Source organism: Zeus faber (assembly GCF_960531495.2).
Source record: "Zeus faber genome assembly, chromosome: 5".
Lineage (NCBI taxonomy): Eukaryota > Metazoa > Chordata > Actinopteri > Zeiformes > Zeidae > Zeus > Zeus faber.
Window position 1 is genome coordinate 24,602,668 of NC_137192.1, and position 16,288 is coordinate 24,618,955.

At 43.3% G+C, this 16,288-nt stretch overlaps 2 protein-coding genes across 2 annotated transcripts in view; one reads left to right on the forward strand and one right to left on the reverse strand.

Moving 5' to 3' along the window:
- Positions 1–16,288, forward strand: part of rnf123 (ring finger protein 123) — a 160,507-nt gene that overhangs the window by 87,371 nt on the left and 56,848 nt on the right. The window lies entirely within an intron of this gene.
- On the reverse strand, positions 8,673–11,741 carry amigo3 (adhesion molecule with Ig-like domain 3). Its single transcript, XM_080000679.1, has one exon. The coding sequence runs from the start codon at positions 11,692–11,694 to the stop codon at positions 10,033–10,035; it is 1,662 nt and encodes a 553-aa protein (XP_079856805.1). The 5' UTR covers positions 11,695–11,741; the 3' UTR covers positions 8,673–10,032.

Sequence of the window (16,288 nt, forward strand, 5' to 3'; positions counted from 1 at the left end):
TAAAACAGTTCTGGCCTGTGGGTCATGGTCAACCTAGTGTGAGGTTGAAATCAAACAAGAAATCTCTTTGAAATTTTCTGAAACCCCATGTAGCCAAACAACGTAATGTAATTTACCTTCTTCCTCAACCGCCTACCCACATTTTTCAAACGGTTCATTTTCCCTTCTAATGCTTTCAACTCTCCTTTCGCCCACTCTGCGGTTTCCAGACCTGTAGTGAAGGCGCTGAATCCATCACAAGGACACAGAGAAAGCTTGATTGATCTGATCTCTCCACTTTCAAGGCAACACTTCCAGTACAGCAGCATAAGCATTTCCGACACAGATGCATTAAAACACACGCGGCAGATTTTTCCACTGTCTGACCGTCCTACAGTTTATCAGTAAATCTGTAAACACTGCACTAACTGTTCCGTTGTGGGTCCAGGTCAGCGCCAGGATGGATGACCAACAGAACCACTGGCTGGCACACATTAACTAAACATAAGCTCACATGGAAGGTACTGTAGCTCGCCCACTTAGAGTCACGGCCAACTATTAATCACCACATGTTTTGGAATGTGTGTGTGTGTGTGTGTGCGTGTGTGTGCGTGCACGCACGCGCCCATGTGTGTGTAAACTTAAAGACTTAAAGCCACAGTGACTTTCATGGTTGATGGCATGCGATGAAGGCCGACGTACAATTGTAATCCACAGAACCAGACAGTGGGGAGGGGGCAAGAAATAACTCATGTTTGTGTTGGTGTGAATATGTATTGTGTGCGTATGTGTTTTAGGCTTGGCCCATTATCAGCATTTCTCTTTTGACAATATTTAATTATTTTGTATGATATCATCTCGTGTCCTATGTGTTTGTATATCTTTGTTGTAACACAATAACAGTCACAATATTTCCAACCTCACTGGAAGCGCACACACTAACTGGCAACCGCCTTAGCTCAATAATGGTTTCTAATAGCTTTCATATGAGTGGGTACCCACTCGCTGAACAAGCACTTTGCGATCTGATCTAAAATGCGATGCTGGGATTCCCTTTCTCTCCCTCTCAACCGTTTGCACACAGAGCAACAACCACATTTGTGCACTTGCACTTTTGGACCTTTGGATCTTCCTCCTTTATCTGAAATGCGCAGGTACCCTTTGTGTGAGGCCTGATTGGATCTCATAAACATTTTCATACGTTTGGCACAAAGTGGCTGGTACCGTGGCCTCCTGATCATTTTATCACTGAAGCGTTATTGTAACTGCACTAGAGGAGGACACCTCCCGATGAGCAATCTCTCCCCGATACTTCTTTTGATTAAGCCTCTTGCCGAGTTGTGTCGAAGCAGCAGGCCTTATTTACAGAGAGGGAGCAGATTTAATAGAACATGTTGGAAGGCCCTTTCTAAGTTGAGATCAAAATCGTGGCATGTTGTGAGGTGAAAGCCCAGTGTGGGGGGGAAGTCCTCATGCGTGATTTATGATTTGGTTTTCACCACAGCGAGGAGGCGCACTACCTCACCCAGAGTGGGCTGCCTTTAGCTCAGAGAGGGAGTGTTTCTGTCGATCGGAGTGAAATTGGGTGAAACCCTGGCACGATGTGATTTTACTGTCGTCAGGCTTGAGCGGCCAGTTTAGCAACAGGGGTCTCACCCTGGATCTGTAGTTTTAAACCAGCTCAATAGGTAGATGTTACCCAAGAACAAGAGCCGAATGGCACATATCGTCACATTTGTCACATATTGTCACCTATATCCTTAAACCTTTGATTAGATTGGAGCATCTTCCAAGATTAAGGATGGGTAGATTTTTAGGCAAGTCTTTTTTAATGCCTTTTCTTAATTCTTTTAGTTTATTTTAATGGTTTATTTACGTGATTTGAAAGCACTGTTGTGAGTACCAAGAAAATCACTATTTTCACTCCTATTCTATAAGTCTGCGTTATTGATATTCTTAATAATATTGATTAAATCATAAAATAGACAATGTGTGAAAGACAAAATGTTTTCCGTATTAGACTTTTGTTTGTCGATTGATTGGCAGGGAATATAGTCAATCAACCTTTGGAAAATCAAATGGTGTTGCGCTTGTCACAGCCAATACATGACAAGCAGCAGATACCATACAGCAACACCTTTCCTCTTTTCCAGCCGAGGCAGCTGCGGGGCAGGCAGAGTAACCTTTGTGAATTCAGAATTCTTAAGTTGATCGCTACTCCATTAGACTTGAAATCAAAAACTCTGAAGGAAACCCTACGCCTCAAATGAGCAGTGGAAATAGCACGTTGTATTGATTCCTGGGGAGTGATTAGCGCAGTCGCTGACAGCAGAGGTGGGTTGGAGATGCAGGAGTGTGCTACAACTGCTAATCTAATAATTTCCCTCTTACTACATTATCACTTACGGTTTAAGATTACCGGTAATTTAAAATGTCAACCTTCCTGTTAATGTAGCAATCCCCCATCAACATAATAAAAAAGTCACTACATTAATGGCTGGGGACTTTTATTACATTAATGGCAAATTGATTACATTGGCATGATTATTGCATTATGAGAGGCAAATTATTATGTCAATGGTTTATTATCCTAATAGGAAGTAATTGTGTTAATGGGATCATGTAACAGAATCATAGTACAATCTGTAATAAAGGTATGTATATTGATGGATTCTGACCCCTCTGCCCTTTTCCGCCCAATCTCATGTCCCAACGTTAACTTGGATGTTGTCTCTATAATCATATGTACTTTATTTGATACCAGTGAGTACCATTTTGGCAGAGTGCATACTGGCTCTATAACAGACTACATTATTGTTTTGTTTTTTTCCCCTTCTTATATCATTAGATATATCATTATTTTCAGACCTTGTGGGAGAGAAAGCACTGCTCTGGATAATAGGCCATTCTTTTAAATTTGAACAGAGGATCTGCATGATAATCTGTGACTCTGAATGCTAATGTGTGATTTGGATGCTCTATGATGGTGAATGATATCCAGTTAATTTGAGTGATGGCAGGCAGAGACACAGCAAATGAATAATGTCGGTGTGGAGGGCAGTGAATGTAGTGGAATATTGCAGAGCCAGTCCAACATTTGTCAGCAGGTACATACTGTACCTTCACAGTTCTGTGTATTTTTGTGTGAGTGTAAAATGTACTGTATACCCTTGTGTATAACTTTGTCAGCGTGTGTATGTGTGAATATGTTGTGTGTGTGTGTAAGCTTGCTAAATTGGTATACAATGCTTTTTGAAGTAGTTTTATTTGTTTTCTTATCCTGATGATCTAATATCATGCTTTTGCTCTAATGACACAGAAATATAACAATGTGATACGTCATGTGTGAACATTATCGAACACTACTCCAACATGGTTTGAGCCCACATTTACCCTTGCCTTCTATCTTAAACTCCTCGAGCCTTGTTTCTCGTGTTTTCAATGAGACCCAACTGTTAAGAGAGTTTCTTAACTGTTATCAACTATTGGCTCCTGATCCAAAACTGTCGTGGATCCATTTTGAGTGGACTGCGGGTGTGTTATTCCACTTCAAAGTCAACCAGGTAATGGCAAAGAAATTCATCTTCAATTTGACCTGGGGTTTCCTTGATGTCATCATGAGGCGTTTTTGTATTTCATTGCTGTCCAGATAAAACAATATTTTACAAGCTCAGGAGATTTGTTTTTCTGGGTTATTCTTATTATACAATCATGCACTATTCATTTTTGTGCCATAGAATTGCAAGGTTTCAATTTTGTTTGGGTCATGACTTACTGACTCAGGACAAATGCGGATCCTGAGGCAACGAGATCCACTGTTTCAAACTGCACCCCTTTATGATGGTTGCATTTTCTTTCTTTCTCCTTTTAGTATAGGCATTATTAATCATATTGCTTCTTCATTTCTCTATCCTTTCCTGTAAAATGACCAGCTAAAAACTGGCACGCCATCCATCTGGCACACCATCGTTAACTCAGTGCTCACAGTTATTACACACTGGCTGCAAGAACGAAATTTGAATAGAATTCGAAAAAAAAAAAAAATATATACTGTATATTCAAATGCTGAAATTGCCATTCGATTGTGTTTTTGTGATTGTTATTTTTTTTTCTTATAAATTAATAATTGATTTTCAATGTCCTGGCTGGCGTTAGCGAATGAATTCACATCTGATGAGCAACAAAGTTCAATAAAAGTTCATCCAGTTTGTTGCACAGTGAGCGCACATTAGAGATAAAAATATTCCGATAACGGTGCCAAGTCCGCGTCGGCGCCTCTCCCTCCCTGCGGCGTTTCGCTGTGTACAAGGGAGAGTTCGCCTTTGACCAAAATGTCCAGTGATTCCACTGATGTGGCGATGAAAGTGGGAAATAAAGCCGACCATCACCGACGGAATGTCCTGTAGCGCAGAGGTTCCCAACCACCGGCTCGTGGACCTTGCTGGGTCGGGCTGCGAGACCATGATTTATTTCAGGAGGGATCTGCGGCATGCTCCGCAGCTGAGCAGCAGCAGGAAATGGAGTAAATGAAATACATCTGGATTTTTATTTGCTTCGTTTGGAGAAAACATCGGCGTGCATATTGAACCGTGCGCATATTGAACATTAAAAATAATACAATTATAGAGGAGTATCAGCAGCCCTATTATACACTGTCTTTTATGGACATGCATTGGGACAGGCACATACAAACCTCCCTACAGATAAAAAGCAACAACCGGTTCAGTTCAAATCTCCAGATGTTTGTTTTGTGAGTGCATGAAGACGTCAGTGGTTTGCACGCCACGGGAACACAGTCACTATTAGAAATCTAGTCATTATTTTGAGTGAGCAGTCTCTTGAATATTTATCTCTATTGCATTTTACCCCAAATAATATACTGCTATACCGGATCAGTGCCATTATGGTATGGAAAAGTGCACAACCGAAATTGAAACAACCCCGCTTTCATTATCAGCCAAACTCAAACAGTCTGCTGCCATGGGCGGAGAACGCCATTTTTCTGTCCTCTGTGCCACTTGGTGCTGAATCACGTTCAGTTATTGCTCCTCTGGATCCGCCGCTCGCTCTGCTTTCACATGAGCTTTGCCGGACACAGCCGTGGTGTTGCCTGCAAACAGTCTTGGAGCCCATGTTCTGTTCTGTTGTTTTTGTTATGCCATTTAATTATAGCATGGCGATATTATGGGTAATTAATGTGTTCACTTGGCTTTTTGCTGTTTTTTTGTTTTTCTTGAACATCATCTTCTTTTCACAATGATGTAAACCCACACACACCTACACACACGCGAGCACTGGTCCACATAGCATTGCGTAATTGATCAATGAGTTGTGACCAACCCGCCTCTTGATTCCATTTGGTTTCCCTTCGCATGCACATACATCTCACACGGGCACGTACAGCGGCCCTCTGTGGCGTTTGGGACTAATTAGTGCCACTTCCCACTTGAAACCCTGGCTGTGTGGTGCAGTCCTCTCGTTTAAATGCAACGCAACACAAATTAGACGACGGGGAGGACAGCGCCTTTGTTCACACCGAAAGTCACATCAGGCGGCGTGGTACTGTCCAGCTAATTGAGGTAAATGAAAGAACTTGTGTTTCCCGCTGGATATGTTGCTTTCGATGGGGTCTTAGCAAACAAGCCTCTTCAGCTCTCACCTCCATCCTGTTGGTGTAGCTAACATGCGTTTGCTTCATTGACTAACATTTTTTGAAAGGGTGCACTTGAATTATGTGAATTTTAAGATTTGTTGCTGTGACATTGGATAACTGTTTGTCAGCACAATTGGCAAAATTAAAGATACATATTTGCTTATATGTTATACTGTATACCCCGACATTTTCTTTGGCGTGACAGCCCCTACCTACAATCATAAATAATGAATTGATATTATTATGGAGGCACACACGTGCACATAAGACATCTGTCGGAGCGTTCTCGTAATTGGTTGAATGAAGTAGGTGCCATGTATTACCCTTGATGTAGAGCAGTGCTGTAGTTTAATATACCAAATTATGGTATATTGCTTTCAGAAATAATACTCCCTTGATGTACGCAGTAGAAGCCTTTAATGTAGTTTCGACAGCCAGGCTTCTGTGAAAACCTTGAGGGTGTTATGGCTTTCAAGAACTTTGCATTAAAAAAAGATCCTTTTCAGTGTACATGGAAAGATTGATTAAAAAAACAACCAAGAAAGCACAACGTTACATTTCTAAATAACTGTGTTTCTCCTTGAATATTTGTATACTGTATTGCTGGAAGGACTCAATAAGCCCCTAAATGAAGCCTTCTACCGTCTATTCAACCGGTAAGAGAAGTGTAGAAGGTAGAATTTACACCAATGTCACAGCAAAACATATCGCTGCCTCTACCTAGACTACTGTCACTACTTATCTCTCCAGCTGTGACACATATCATCTCCACATAGCATATTATAAAGGAATGTGTTCAAAATCCAAAGAAACGAACCCCCCTGTGTTTTTTAGGAAATGACTTTTTGTCCAATGGCCGTCAGGGGAGGGTACAAATTGGAAGAAGAGGATGATGACGGCAGTTGGATTTAAGACAGCACTGATGATAATGGCGGCTAGATAATGATAATCCTAATGTCAGGCAGGAAGCTGTCCATGTTAATTAGCATACCAGCTAGACTGAGAACATTTCACATCATTTTTTCTTTCATTTGACATAATGAGGGGTGGGCTGTTACACAATATGGGAATAAAAGAGCGATATAGTGGAAGAAAACCATTGTTAGCTGCTAATGATAATGCAATTGGAATACGGGAACGTCTCCCAAAGGATAGTTCTATTGGCCCCATAAAGGATGTGAAATTGGCTGGATCAATTGCAAGCTGCCTTCTATAAATGTAGCTTTGGTTTCAAGTCAAGCTTAAACCTTTCAATGTTTACTGTGAAGGATTCCCTCTTTTAAGGGTTGGGGAAGAGCCTGATGGTATAGGCATATAAACCATGTCTGTTTATTCTTTGTTCAGCAGTAATTAATTGTATTCATATGAATCAAACTGATCATTTAATTTTCTTCATGGTGCATATTGTCATATTTTTATACAATTGTTCAATTGCATAACATGATCTGTTGATTCGTAATAACCTTATGAGCGTGTTCGACTCCTTCCGTCTCTTTGTGAGTAAAAGTTAGTTCTGAAGTCCTTTTCCTCTCACCTGCCCACTCCTCTCATCTCCTCATCTCACCCCTCCTCCTTTTCCCCCCGCTCCATTTCTTCTCCCTTATAATCACACCCCATAAACCTCCTCGCTCTCTACTCATTCGCCTCCTGCCGTTTCACATAAAGCCTATCGACGTGTGGGCAAGATGTTGTCAAGGGCCGTCACCTCGGTGTCGGCTTCCGTGTCTCTGCTAGTTCATACATGAGCCGCTCTCTTGGTCTGGAAGCCCCCATTTTTTTTTTTTTTTTTTCGAGGCACACTTCAATGTGACAACACCGCTCCCATTTTGTATTTGCGGTCGCTTCTTCGACCCCCACTGCAAGTCTCTCTCATTGCATAAACCTCTCCAAGGTTTGGCGCTGTGAAGATGGTTATAACAGTTTGGGTTTATTGCGTTTGTTTGCATTCTGGCTGTCCTTGTCAAAATAAGGTTGCAATCATTGCAAGCCTAATCCGGTTAGAACACCCAGCGTTTCGTCCACGACCACGGTTTACCTGGCATATTAAGAGTCTCCATTTCATTTTGGTTTTTTATTTATTTATTTAAAGCCGTACATGCATCAGAGAGTCAAAAAGGACATTGATCTGGATGCAGTGACGGTTTGATGAGCCCGTCGTGTATAAACCTGCACGACTTGGTTTCAACTTATCGCCCTGGGACACATATTTGTGTTCTAATGCATATTTTAGTGTGAAAGATTCTGGCACAAAACTCTCCTTCTGAGTCCAGAAAGACTTTGGGAAGGTGTGGGGAGAGCCCAAATGCAGAGAGATACCTGATTCTGAAAGAAAGTTCAGATAGTATGTGTATTGTATTTTCCCGAAACCAGGTACGCGATTTCTGAAATGCAGCAATGCTTTTCTATTCCAAAAGAAAATTGGTTTTAAGTAAATTCTTACCATGTACTGTACACAGCTCACACATTGTCTTAAAAAGCTATAACATTTGTTGGACACTTTACAGCGTGCAAGATTTTAAGCAGGACTTAGCTTTTCCCTTCATCAACCAAGCAAATCTTTTTACTTTGGTGCTTCGGTTGTCACTGATTTCATCCACATGACCATGTAGAGGAATACATCACATCAACGTAACATAATTACAGGCTTCCGTGCAGGGCTTTCTCTCTCAGTCCTAGCCATAATGAATGCCCTCCGTCATCTACCGTGGCCATGAACAATCTGCAACTTACACGCAAATAGTTTTCCTCGGTCAGTCGGCCCCGCGAATTGAATTTGCGATCATTTCACACGCAATGGCTTTGGTGGCAGGATTGTGACATTCTGACAAGTGTCAAGTTTTAAGTGTGACTTCAAGACTCGCTCACGCTCACATATCCACACTCACTTATTTTGTTTTGTACCAACATAAACTCTTGAGTAACAATAACACGTAGACATTCCCTTGCATGGTCCAAGTAGAGAGATTTATTAACACGTAGAGATGAGAGATGGAGGACAAAGGGAGTGGGAGAGCAAAGGAAGAGTGCGTTCGGTTGGAGATGGAGTGCAGGACAGTGAAGTCAGGGAAACAGTTTTCCCCCGATCATTCAGTATTACACAAAAAAAGATGGGATTGGAGTCATTTTTAATCCTTTTTTTTTTCACATAGATTGCTCAAAAAAAGATGGCGACAGGTTTGAAAAAGAGGAAAATAAATCAATAACAAACTTGACTCTTGAGCTCTTCTATTTCCAAACACAATTACCAAACGATTACAATCCATTTCCAGCAATCAATGTTCCCACTTGCGCAGTAATGTGACACTTAAAAAGGTTATTTTCAACCGTTTTTTTTTTTTTTGTTGTTTTGTTTTTTTCTCCCCCCAAATTTGTCTTTACGCTGAAGTTCTGACTGGTGATATGTCTCCCGGCCTAGGAGGAGCAGGTGAGGTGTGATGGGATTGGGAGTCATACAACTTCTCTTTTATCGCTGTTCGTTTCTTACTCTTTTAAAGCACTTGTTTTCTAGCATGTCTACTCTAAACACTTCACATTCTGGCAGAGCTACACTATGCATTTTTGTTAGGCTGTATTAAATGTACACATTAGCTCTGAAAAAAGTAACGCTAAATAGCTGTACAAAGATAATTAATTCTTTCTTTTCTCTAAGACTAGAAGGCATCTGTAGCAAGGGTTCATTAAAGGTAAAAGCCGTGCTTAAAGGGATGGCCCCGAGCACTTTGTTCTTTTTAGTTGCAGTCCATGCTCCATGAGGTATCGAGTCCGCCTCTCTATGGCCTGCATCCCCTTCTGCTTGTTGGGTGTCACATTCTTGAACCAAATTTCCTCCCACACCCTATATGACAGTCCTCCAAGTGCATCCTTAAGTACATTTCATTGTTTTTCTTCACAATCTTGTCCTTAATCTTTACTATAATTCCAATATTCTATTCACTATTCTCCGGGCCACACTGTGCTTGCTCTCTCTCCTCTTTCTGTCCTTTTTTCTTCGTGTCCTTGTGTCCTCTACAAATCATTAGTTAGCCTGTAAGTCTGTTTGACTGTGGGAGTGCCCACTCCATCACAGTGCATTGGTTCGTGGCTGTAGCAATTAGTGGGCAGACTTGGGCAGAGATATATATTTAAATTTGGCTAGTAATACTAAGATGACTTCAGATGCATTTGACTCATCTTTATGGGAAAATAAATGACCTCATCACAAGGCCCATTACTACTGTCATGCAGTTAAATCTAGCATTTCCCAATGCTTCAGTCTTCAGCTACTATTTTGCTCAGGTCTAATGCCGGGTGCAGTGCGTGGTTGTGAGGAAGTAGCTGTGCAGCAAAGGGGGGGAGAGAAAAGTGGATGAATAGTAGGTAATACAGGTGCCAGTTGGTCTGTTGGGCTGTCAGTCCCGTGGCTATGGCAACATGATGGGTGTATCAGAAAACACTGACATGATGGAGTCTGTCTCCCCTGCCCTCTGATGTAATTGGTTGTGGAGCTTTGTGGGATGCTCCGCCCCTAGCAGTAAGCCAGGCCCCAGATGACCGTGCCCCGACACTGCTCCTGGCCCCAACCTGAGCCTGCCGTTCTGCTGTTCTTTGATAGGCTCCAGAAAGACCACATGCTTGTTGGTACTGACCTTGCGGCCTGGTCCTTCAGTCGTGGCAGGCGGGGTGGGGGTCAGGATGGAGGAATGGCCGCTCCCTGCCACAGTCTCATTCCCTGGGCTAGTAGCTGCAGTCGGTGGGGAGGGCGCTTTACGACAGGGAGGGCAGCGGCAGGGTGTTAGGTAGAGGTACATGAGAACCAGCAGTAGGCTGACCACACAGCCCAGTAGAGTGGTGAACCCAGTGTTGAAAGGCTCGTGGGTTTCGCTGTCTCGGTCCAGAGCCAACGTGACATTGACCTCCCTTGTTTCATTGTGTGGCCGCCACCTGTCCTGAGCCATGCACCAGTAGATACCGGCGTCCCCAGCCTGCATTGAAATGATTTCCAAAGTACCGTTGTCAAACATCTTCAGAGACCGATTGTTTCCTGGTGGGACCACATACTCCTGGTTGGGGGTTACCCAGAGAAATTTGACATGTTGCCCTCTGAGAGTCGTCGCACAGTTTAACAGTGTTCTCTTACCTGCAAGCACAAGGACGTTACTTTCCTGCTCCGCCTGAAGGCGGAACTGGTTCATTGCAGTTATGTTGCAGTTTTCAAAGTAACGGCGATGCTGGAAGAAGCGCACAGTACCTTTCTGTATCCCATAGACGAGGCATGTGTGCTCTTGTCTGAAGTCGCTTATTGAGGCATATTCCCTCTGTTCCCAGTGCCGGAAAAGATCATACATCGAGCACTCACACACCAAAGAGTTGTTGTGCAAATACAGTCCACTCTGTACTGACAAGGGTAAGTTTGATATATCCTCCAGGGGCAGTTTGGGCAGGCGGTTGGAGGACAAGTCTAGCATTGATAGATAAGGGTGGCTGTGCTCCTGAATTGAAAAAAAGGGGAAATCTGTCAGGCGATTGTGGCTGAGGTACGCTTTGCGGAGTCTTCCCAGCCCAGCCAGGGCACTGCTCTCCACACGGACAATACGGTTGTTGAAAAGCAACAGTTCTTCAAGTCCAGACAACTCAAGGAAATAGTGGACCTCCAATAAATAAAGCTGATTGGAGGACAGGTCCAGATGTCGAAGTAGAGGTCCAGAGCTGTTGCGGAAAGCCCCTGGTTGAATTTTAGTTATTTGGTTGTGCGTTAGCCGCAATGTCTCCAACCGGGCAAGTCCTCTAAAGGCGACCTCCCCCAACTGCGCTATCTGATTATGGCTAAGATCCAAAGTGACAGCAGAGACAGGCAACCCCCTAGGCACCTGACTCTCACCCATTAAAGTGCAACTGAGGATGTCAGATACACAGAGGCACCCAGGTGGGCAGACACTGCCCTGGGCTGGTCTCAGCTGCGGAAGTAGGAAACAGACATACACCACAACAAAGGTCCACTGTAAGGGTGTTGTTGTTGCTGTCGCTGCGGACACTCCCTGCCTACTACCGCAGGCTCTGTGACTGTTTCCACCAACAAGGGACATGGTGCAAACACCAGCCCCTGGGTGCAAGCACAATAGCTAGGGCACAGTTTGTTAGTCTACCTTTCTTGAACAATTAACCAAATTTAACCAATTTTAGCAACAAAATCTTTTTGTGTCCAACGACAAAGTGTTTCTGCAGTGTTTTTTCAGAGTATAGACAATTACATGTTGTTAAAGGGTCTGTTGTCCATTAACCCTTCCATCCATTCATCTTCATTGCTACATGCTCCTATATCTCGATCCTATGCCTTTGAGGAGACTTGACGTAAACAAACAGCCATAATGGGTTTTTCTACTTTAAAGCTATGGAGCAGGAAATAAAACAGCATAATATATCCTTAGATTATGTGTTTCTTTTTGGACGCATGATCCTTGGTTGTGCCCTGGCCCAAGCACAGTTTGCTTTTTGTCCCTCTGTGGTAATGATGGATGGAGTGGCAGGAAGCGTCCGTGTCTACCTGTCAAGATCGGTAGAGGGAGAAAAAAAAACTTAATTGGGTTTCATTAAAAAAAAAAAAAAAAAAAGAAAGTACAGGTCCGAGTGTGCTTTTGTAAACAAAACAGTGGAGTGAAACTAGAGGGAGGGGATACGAGCTGGAACACTGTATAATGTCTAATCGATTCACTCTCTGTGCTATTGCTCCAGGGCAAGGAAGTGTGGCAGTTGGGGGAAGAAAGTAAAAAGCTGTTGGACTGAGAGGTAGAGCGTGCAGAATAAAAATGCCTAATAGGATGTAAATGGGAAGATAGTAAATAGGATACAGCAAATTGCAAGTCCTGTGAAGACAAACAGTCCTCTGGACTTCAGAAAAGAGAATTTGTTTCAGTTGATTCCTCCATGCATTGTCTTTGCACCAACTGTGTGAAATATTTACCTATTTCCCTACTAGAAGGTCACGTCCGTCCTCATATTGTCCCGTAACGTGTACTTGCCGTAGCAGCTCGGCACGTTAATCGCCACTTTATCCCTTGTTGGCTGGAGAGACGAAGACGCTCGTTGGTCTCTGCCCTTGATTCCCTCACAAGCTCCATCGCATCCCTGATCTCGAGAATTACACCATCGTGCTCAAAACGGAATACTTCCGCCGTCCACACGAGCTCGCCCGCTCCTCTTCACTCCCCTCCCACCCCCACCCCAACCCACCCCACCCTCACCCAGCGCCCGGCTCCTATCGTGATGGTAAACAGAGAAGAGCTCCGTCTCGAGTTGTAGCGTCCCCGGTTCTCGCGGCGAGTCAGGTTTTGTGAGTCACAATCCCAGATGTCTCCCGCCCACAGATCACTGCAAGCGTGGAGCGGCGCTTCGGAGAGGTCAGCATTCTGTCCACTTGGTTCCACCCAATCACGCGGGCGATCACATCGACAGCCACTTTCAGGTTTCGCACATAACGCACTTATGTCAAGAAAGACAAATGCACACAGACCCACACTCCTCTCTCTCTCTCTCTCTCTCTCTCTCTCTCTCTCTCTCTCCTTCGTCTTTGCCAGTGGCAATTTGTACAGAGGCGCCCCTTCGCTTTCAGCAGTTGGTGGGTGAGCAGTTTGGATGGAGGCTCATGCAAAGCAGCCTATTTTTATCCTCTTTTTATGTAAAATCCCAGATGATAAAGCAACCATCCGTATCAGTCCTCACAGAGATCTACTCTTCCTCTCCTCCTCCCGTCTGTCGCTTTGCAGGCTCATCCACCAGGAAAACGAAAAAGCGAAATGCGAAGACAGGAGGGAAAAAAAAAAAAGTTTATTCACTTTATTCCGCTTTGTTGAATCCAGTTGTATTTGCTTGCAGTCTTGCTTGTTTACCCCACGGCACGTGAGGAGGGGTTTTCTAGTCCTCGTTGTCACTGTGTGACGCTCGCCAGGAGTTGAGCTGCACCCAGCAGGCCCCGAATCCGAGCCGATCTGAGCGCTACCTCTTCTGTGTTTTCCCAGCTCCACTTCGCCTCTGCCTCCCTCGCTTACTCACTCCGGCTCCATCGCCCTCCTCCTCCTCCTCCTCCTGCCTCAGTCCCTCCCCTCAGCTCCTTTCCCCATTCACTACTAAGCCTCCTCTCTCTCTCTCTCTCTCTCTCTCTCTCTCTCTCTCTCTCTCTCTCTCTCTCTCTCTCCCTCTCCCCCCACCACCACCACCCCGTGTTGCCATAGAAGGATCATTGAGCAGTGTGTGTGTGTGTGTGTGTGTGTGTGTGTGTGTGTGTGTGTGTGTGTGTGTGTGTGTGTGTGTGTGTGTGTGAGGGATGTATTCCGGAGGGGTTTGATTGGCTAGGAGAGAGAGCGAGCGAGGCGGCTGTGGGGGGCTATAAGAGCCAAGTAGTTAGCCTATGATATTCTCTTCCTTTTTAAATGGTGCTTTCCATTCCTTTGCGCTCGTCTCATTTTTGTCTTTTCTCTCAACTATTTCAAATCTCTGCCTTTGAACTCCTGTGCTCTCCTCCCACAGCTCACATACAGTATACACATATACCGCATATACTTATGTGTGTATAAAAAAAAAACGGTGTTATGTTTATATTACAAAAATGTAAGTGGTGTTCATTTCCCGCCCATGGCAGAGCTCATTTAGAGCAGAATTATTCATGATTTGTTATATTAAAAGCATTTCTCTCGCAGTGGCCGGGGTCTCCCTTTTGTATTTTGTTTTTTAAAGCTCCAGCCTCAGCCTTATCACCAAAGATCTCCTAATTAGTTTGAAGTGGAATGCATATTGATAATATAGATATTTCTATTCACTGATTTAATTCAAATTGGTTTTATGTCCTTCCAAATCGGTCGTGCAACAAATTGTATATATCAGTATTCATGTATTTAGTAAGTAATTCATTCATACATTTACATCTCTCCATGACTGCTGGACGCCAAGGTTGTGTTGAGTTGGATATGAACAACTCATTTTTGTTTTGGTATTTCTTTTACATTTGTTGTGGGGGTTTTTCTCCTCCCGCTTGTCTCATTTACTTCCCCCATCCTCTTTTCTCATTCCCTGCTGCATCTATCACTCCTCTCCTCCCTTTTTCTCTCTTTTCTCAGCTTCTTATCCTCCTCTTCTCGATTCTCACATTATCCGACGGAGAAGGACCCTTTCTTTGGACTTCTTCCTTTTGTTTTTTGTTTTTTTTCCCCACCCTTATGGGACTTTTTGGGTAGCGATGGTTGCGGGAGGGCGCTCCTCAGGGCTTGGTGCTGGGGGGCCGTATTCACATGGCGGCCTGAAGAGCCTTGAGATTGCCAATTTGATAAACGGTTATGTAAATATTCCTGTTTTCCTCTCTTCTCCTTCTCGTCGTTTATTCAGTGTCAGAAAATCTTGAAAAATATTTATTTATTTATATATATATATATATATATATACTTTTTTTTTGTATTTGTTTGCCTTAAAGATGGATTGATTGACCTAGAATATTGTGTATAATATTATTGACCCACCTTTGAGAATAATGTCTTACCTAAGCTATTTCTAGCTAATTATATGGGTTTCTTCAAGATACCATTTCTTTTAAGAGAGAGAAATCTTTCCCAATTTTAAGGATACAATGTTTTGCGGACTGGCGAAGATGATTTATATCGCAAGGTTCGTTTTTCTTGTTTGAAGAAATCTACCCGTGTCAAAATGTCTTACCAAATTGGAAAATAGTTGTAATTGATTTGATTTTCAAAATATATAATTTTTAGTTCTTTGTATTACTATTAATACTATTATTGTGATTTTTGCAGCTCTTCCTGTCTATCCTTTCCTACCTCATTTTCCCTCAGACCTTGCCCTCCCGAAATGACTTTCCTTAATCGGTCCATATTGCGTGCGTTTGTGGTTTCTCTAAAAGCAAACAAGGCTGTATGTAAAGGAGAGGGGGGAGGTGGAGGTTGGCTCGCTGCGTCTCCTGAGAGAACACCTCTATTATGCCGTCCTTTTCTCTGAAAGCCCCAGAGAAAGACTAAATCTAATCGGAGCCTCACTGTGGAGAATGCAGTGTGGGAGATTATGCACATACGGTCTTTTTGACACGTCGTTGTACGCAAACTTATTTACTCTCAGCCACACACACACACACACACACACACACACACACACACACACACACACACACACACACACACACACACACACACACACACACACACACACACACACACACACACACACACACACACACACACCTCTCTCTCTCTCTCTCTCTCTCTCTCTCTCTCTCTCTCTCTCTCTCGCTCTCGCTCTCTTTTTCTCCCGTCAGTCCATTGCATGTCTACACTACTTGACATTCAGATAGTGATGCTCACCCCGTCCTTAGTGAATTCCTGCTAACGAGCAGCCATTCTTCATCACACTCAGGCTGTTCTCAATCGTTGCGCTCTCTCTAGTAGAAAACGAGGACAACAGTCCGCCACGGACAATTTTATATAAAGGTATGAACGAATGACGCTTTTCATTTTTATTTTTGCTTTATTTTATTTTATTTAAGCCGCGGTTAATCAGGCTTGTCTTCGGACATACATATTCAACGGTCCGCCTTCCCGGAGAATCCAAATGGAAAAAGTAATGGAAAATAATTCTTCAGAAGCGGAGACAGAGAGCAGATTTTAATGAAGTTAATGTTATAATTAA

Coding starts and splice junctions, on each gene's coding strand:
- amigo3 (XM_080000679.1), bottom strand. CDS start 11,694: ATGTCCCTTGTTGGTGGAAACAGTCACAGAGCCTGCGGTAGTAGGCAG.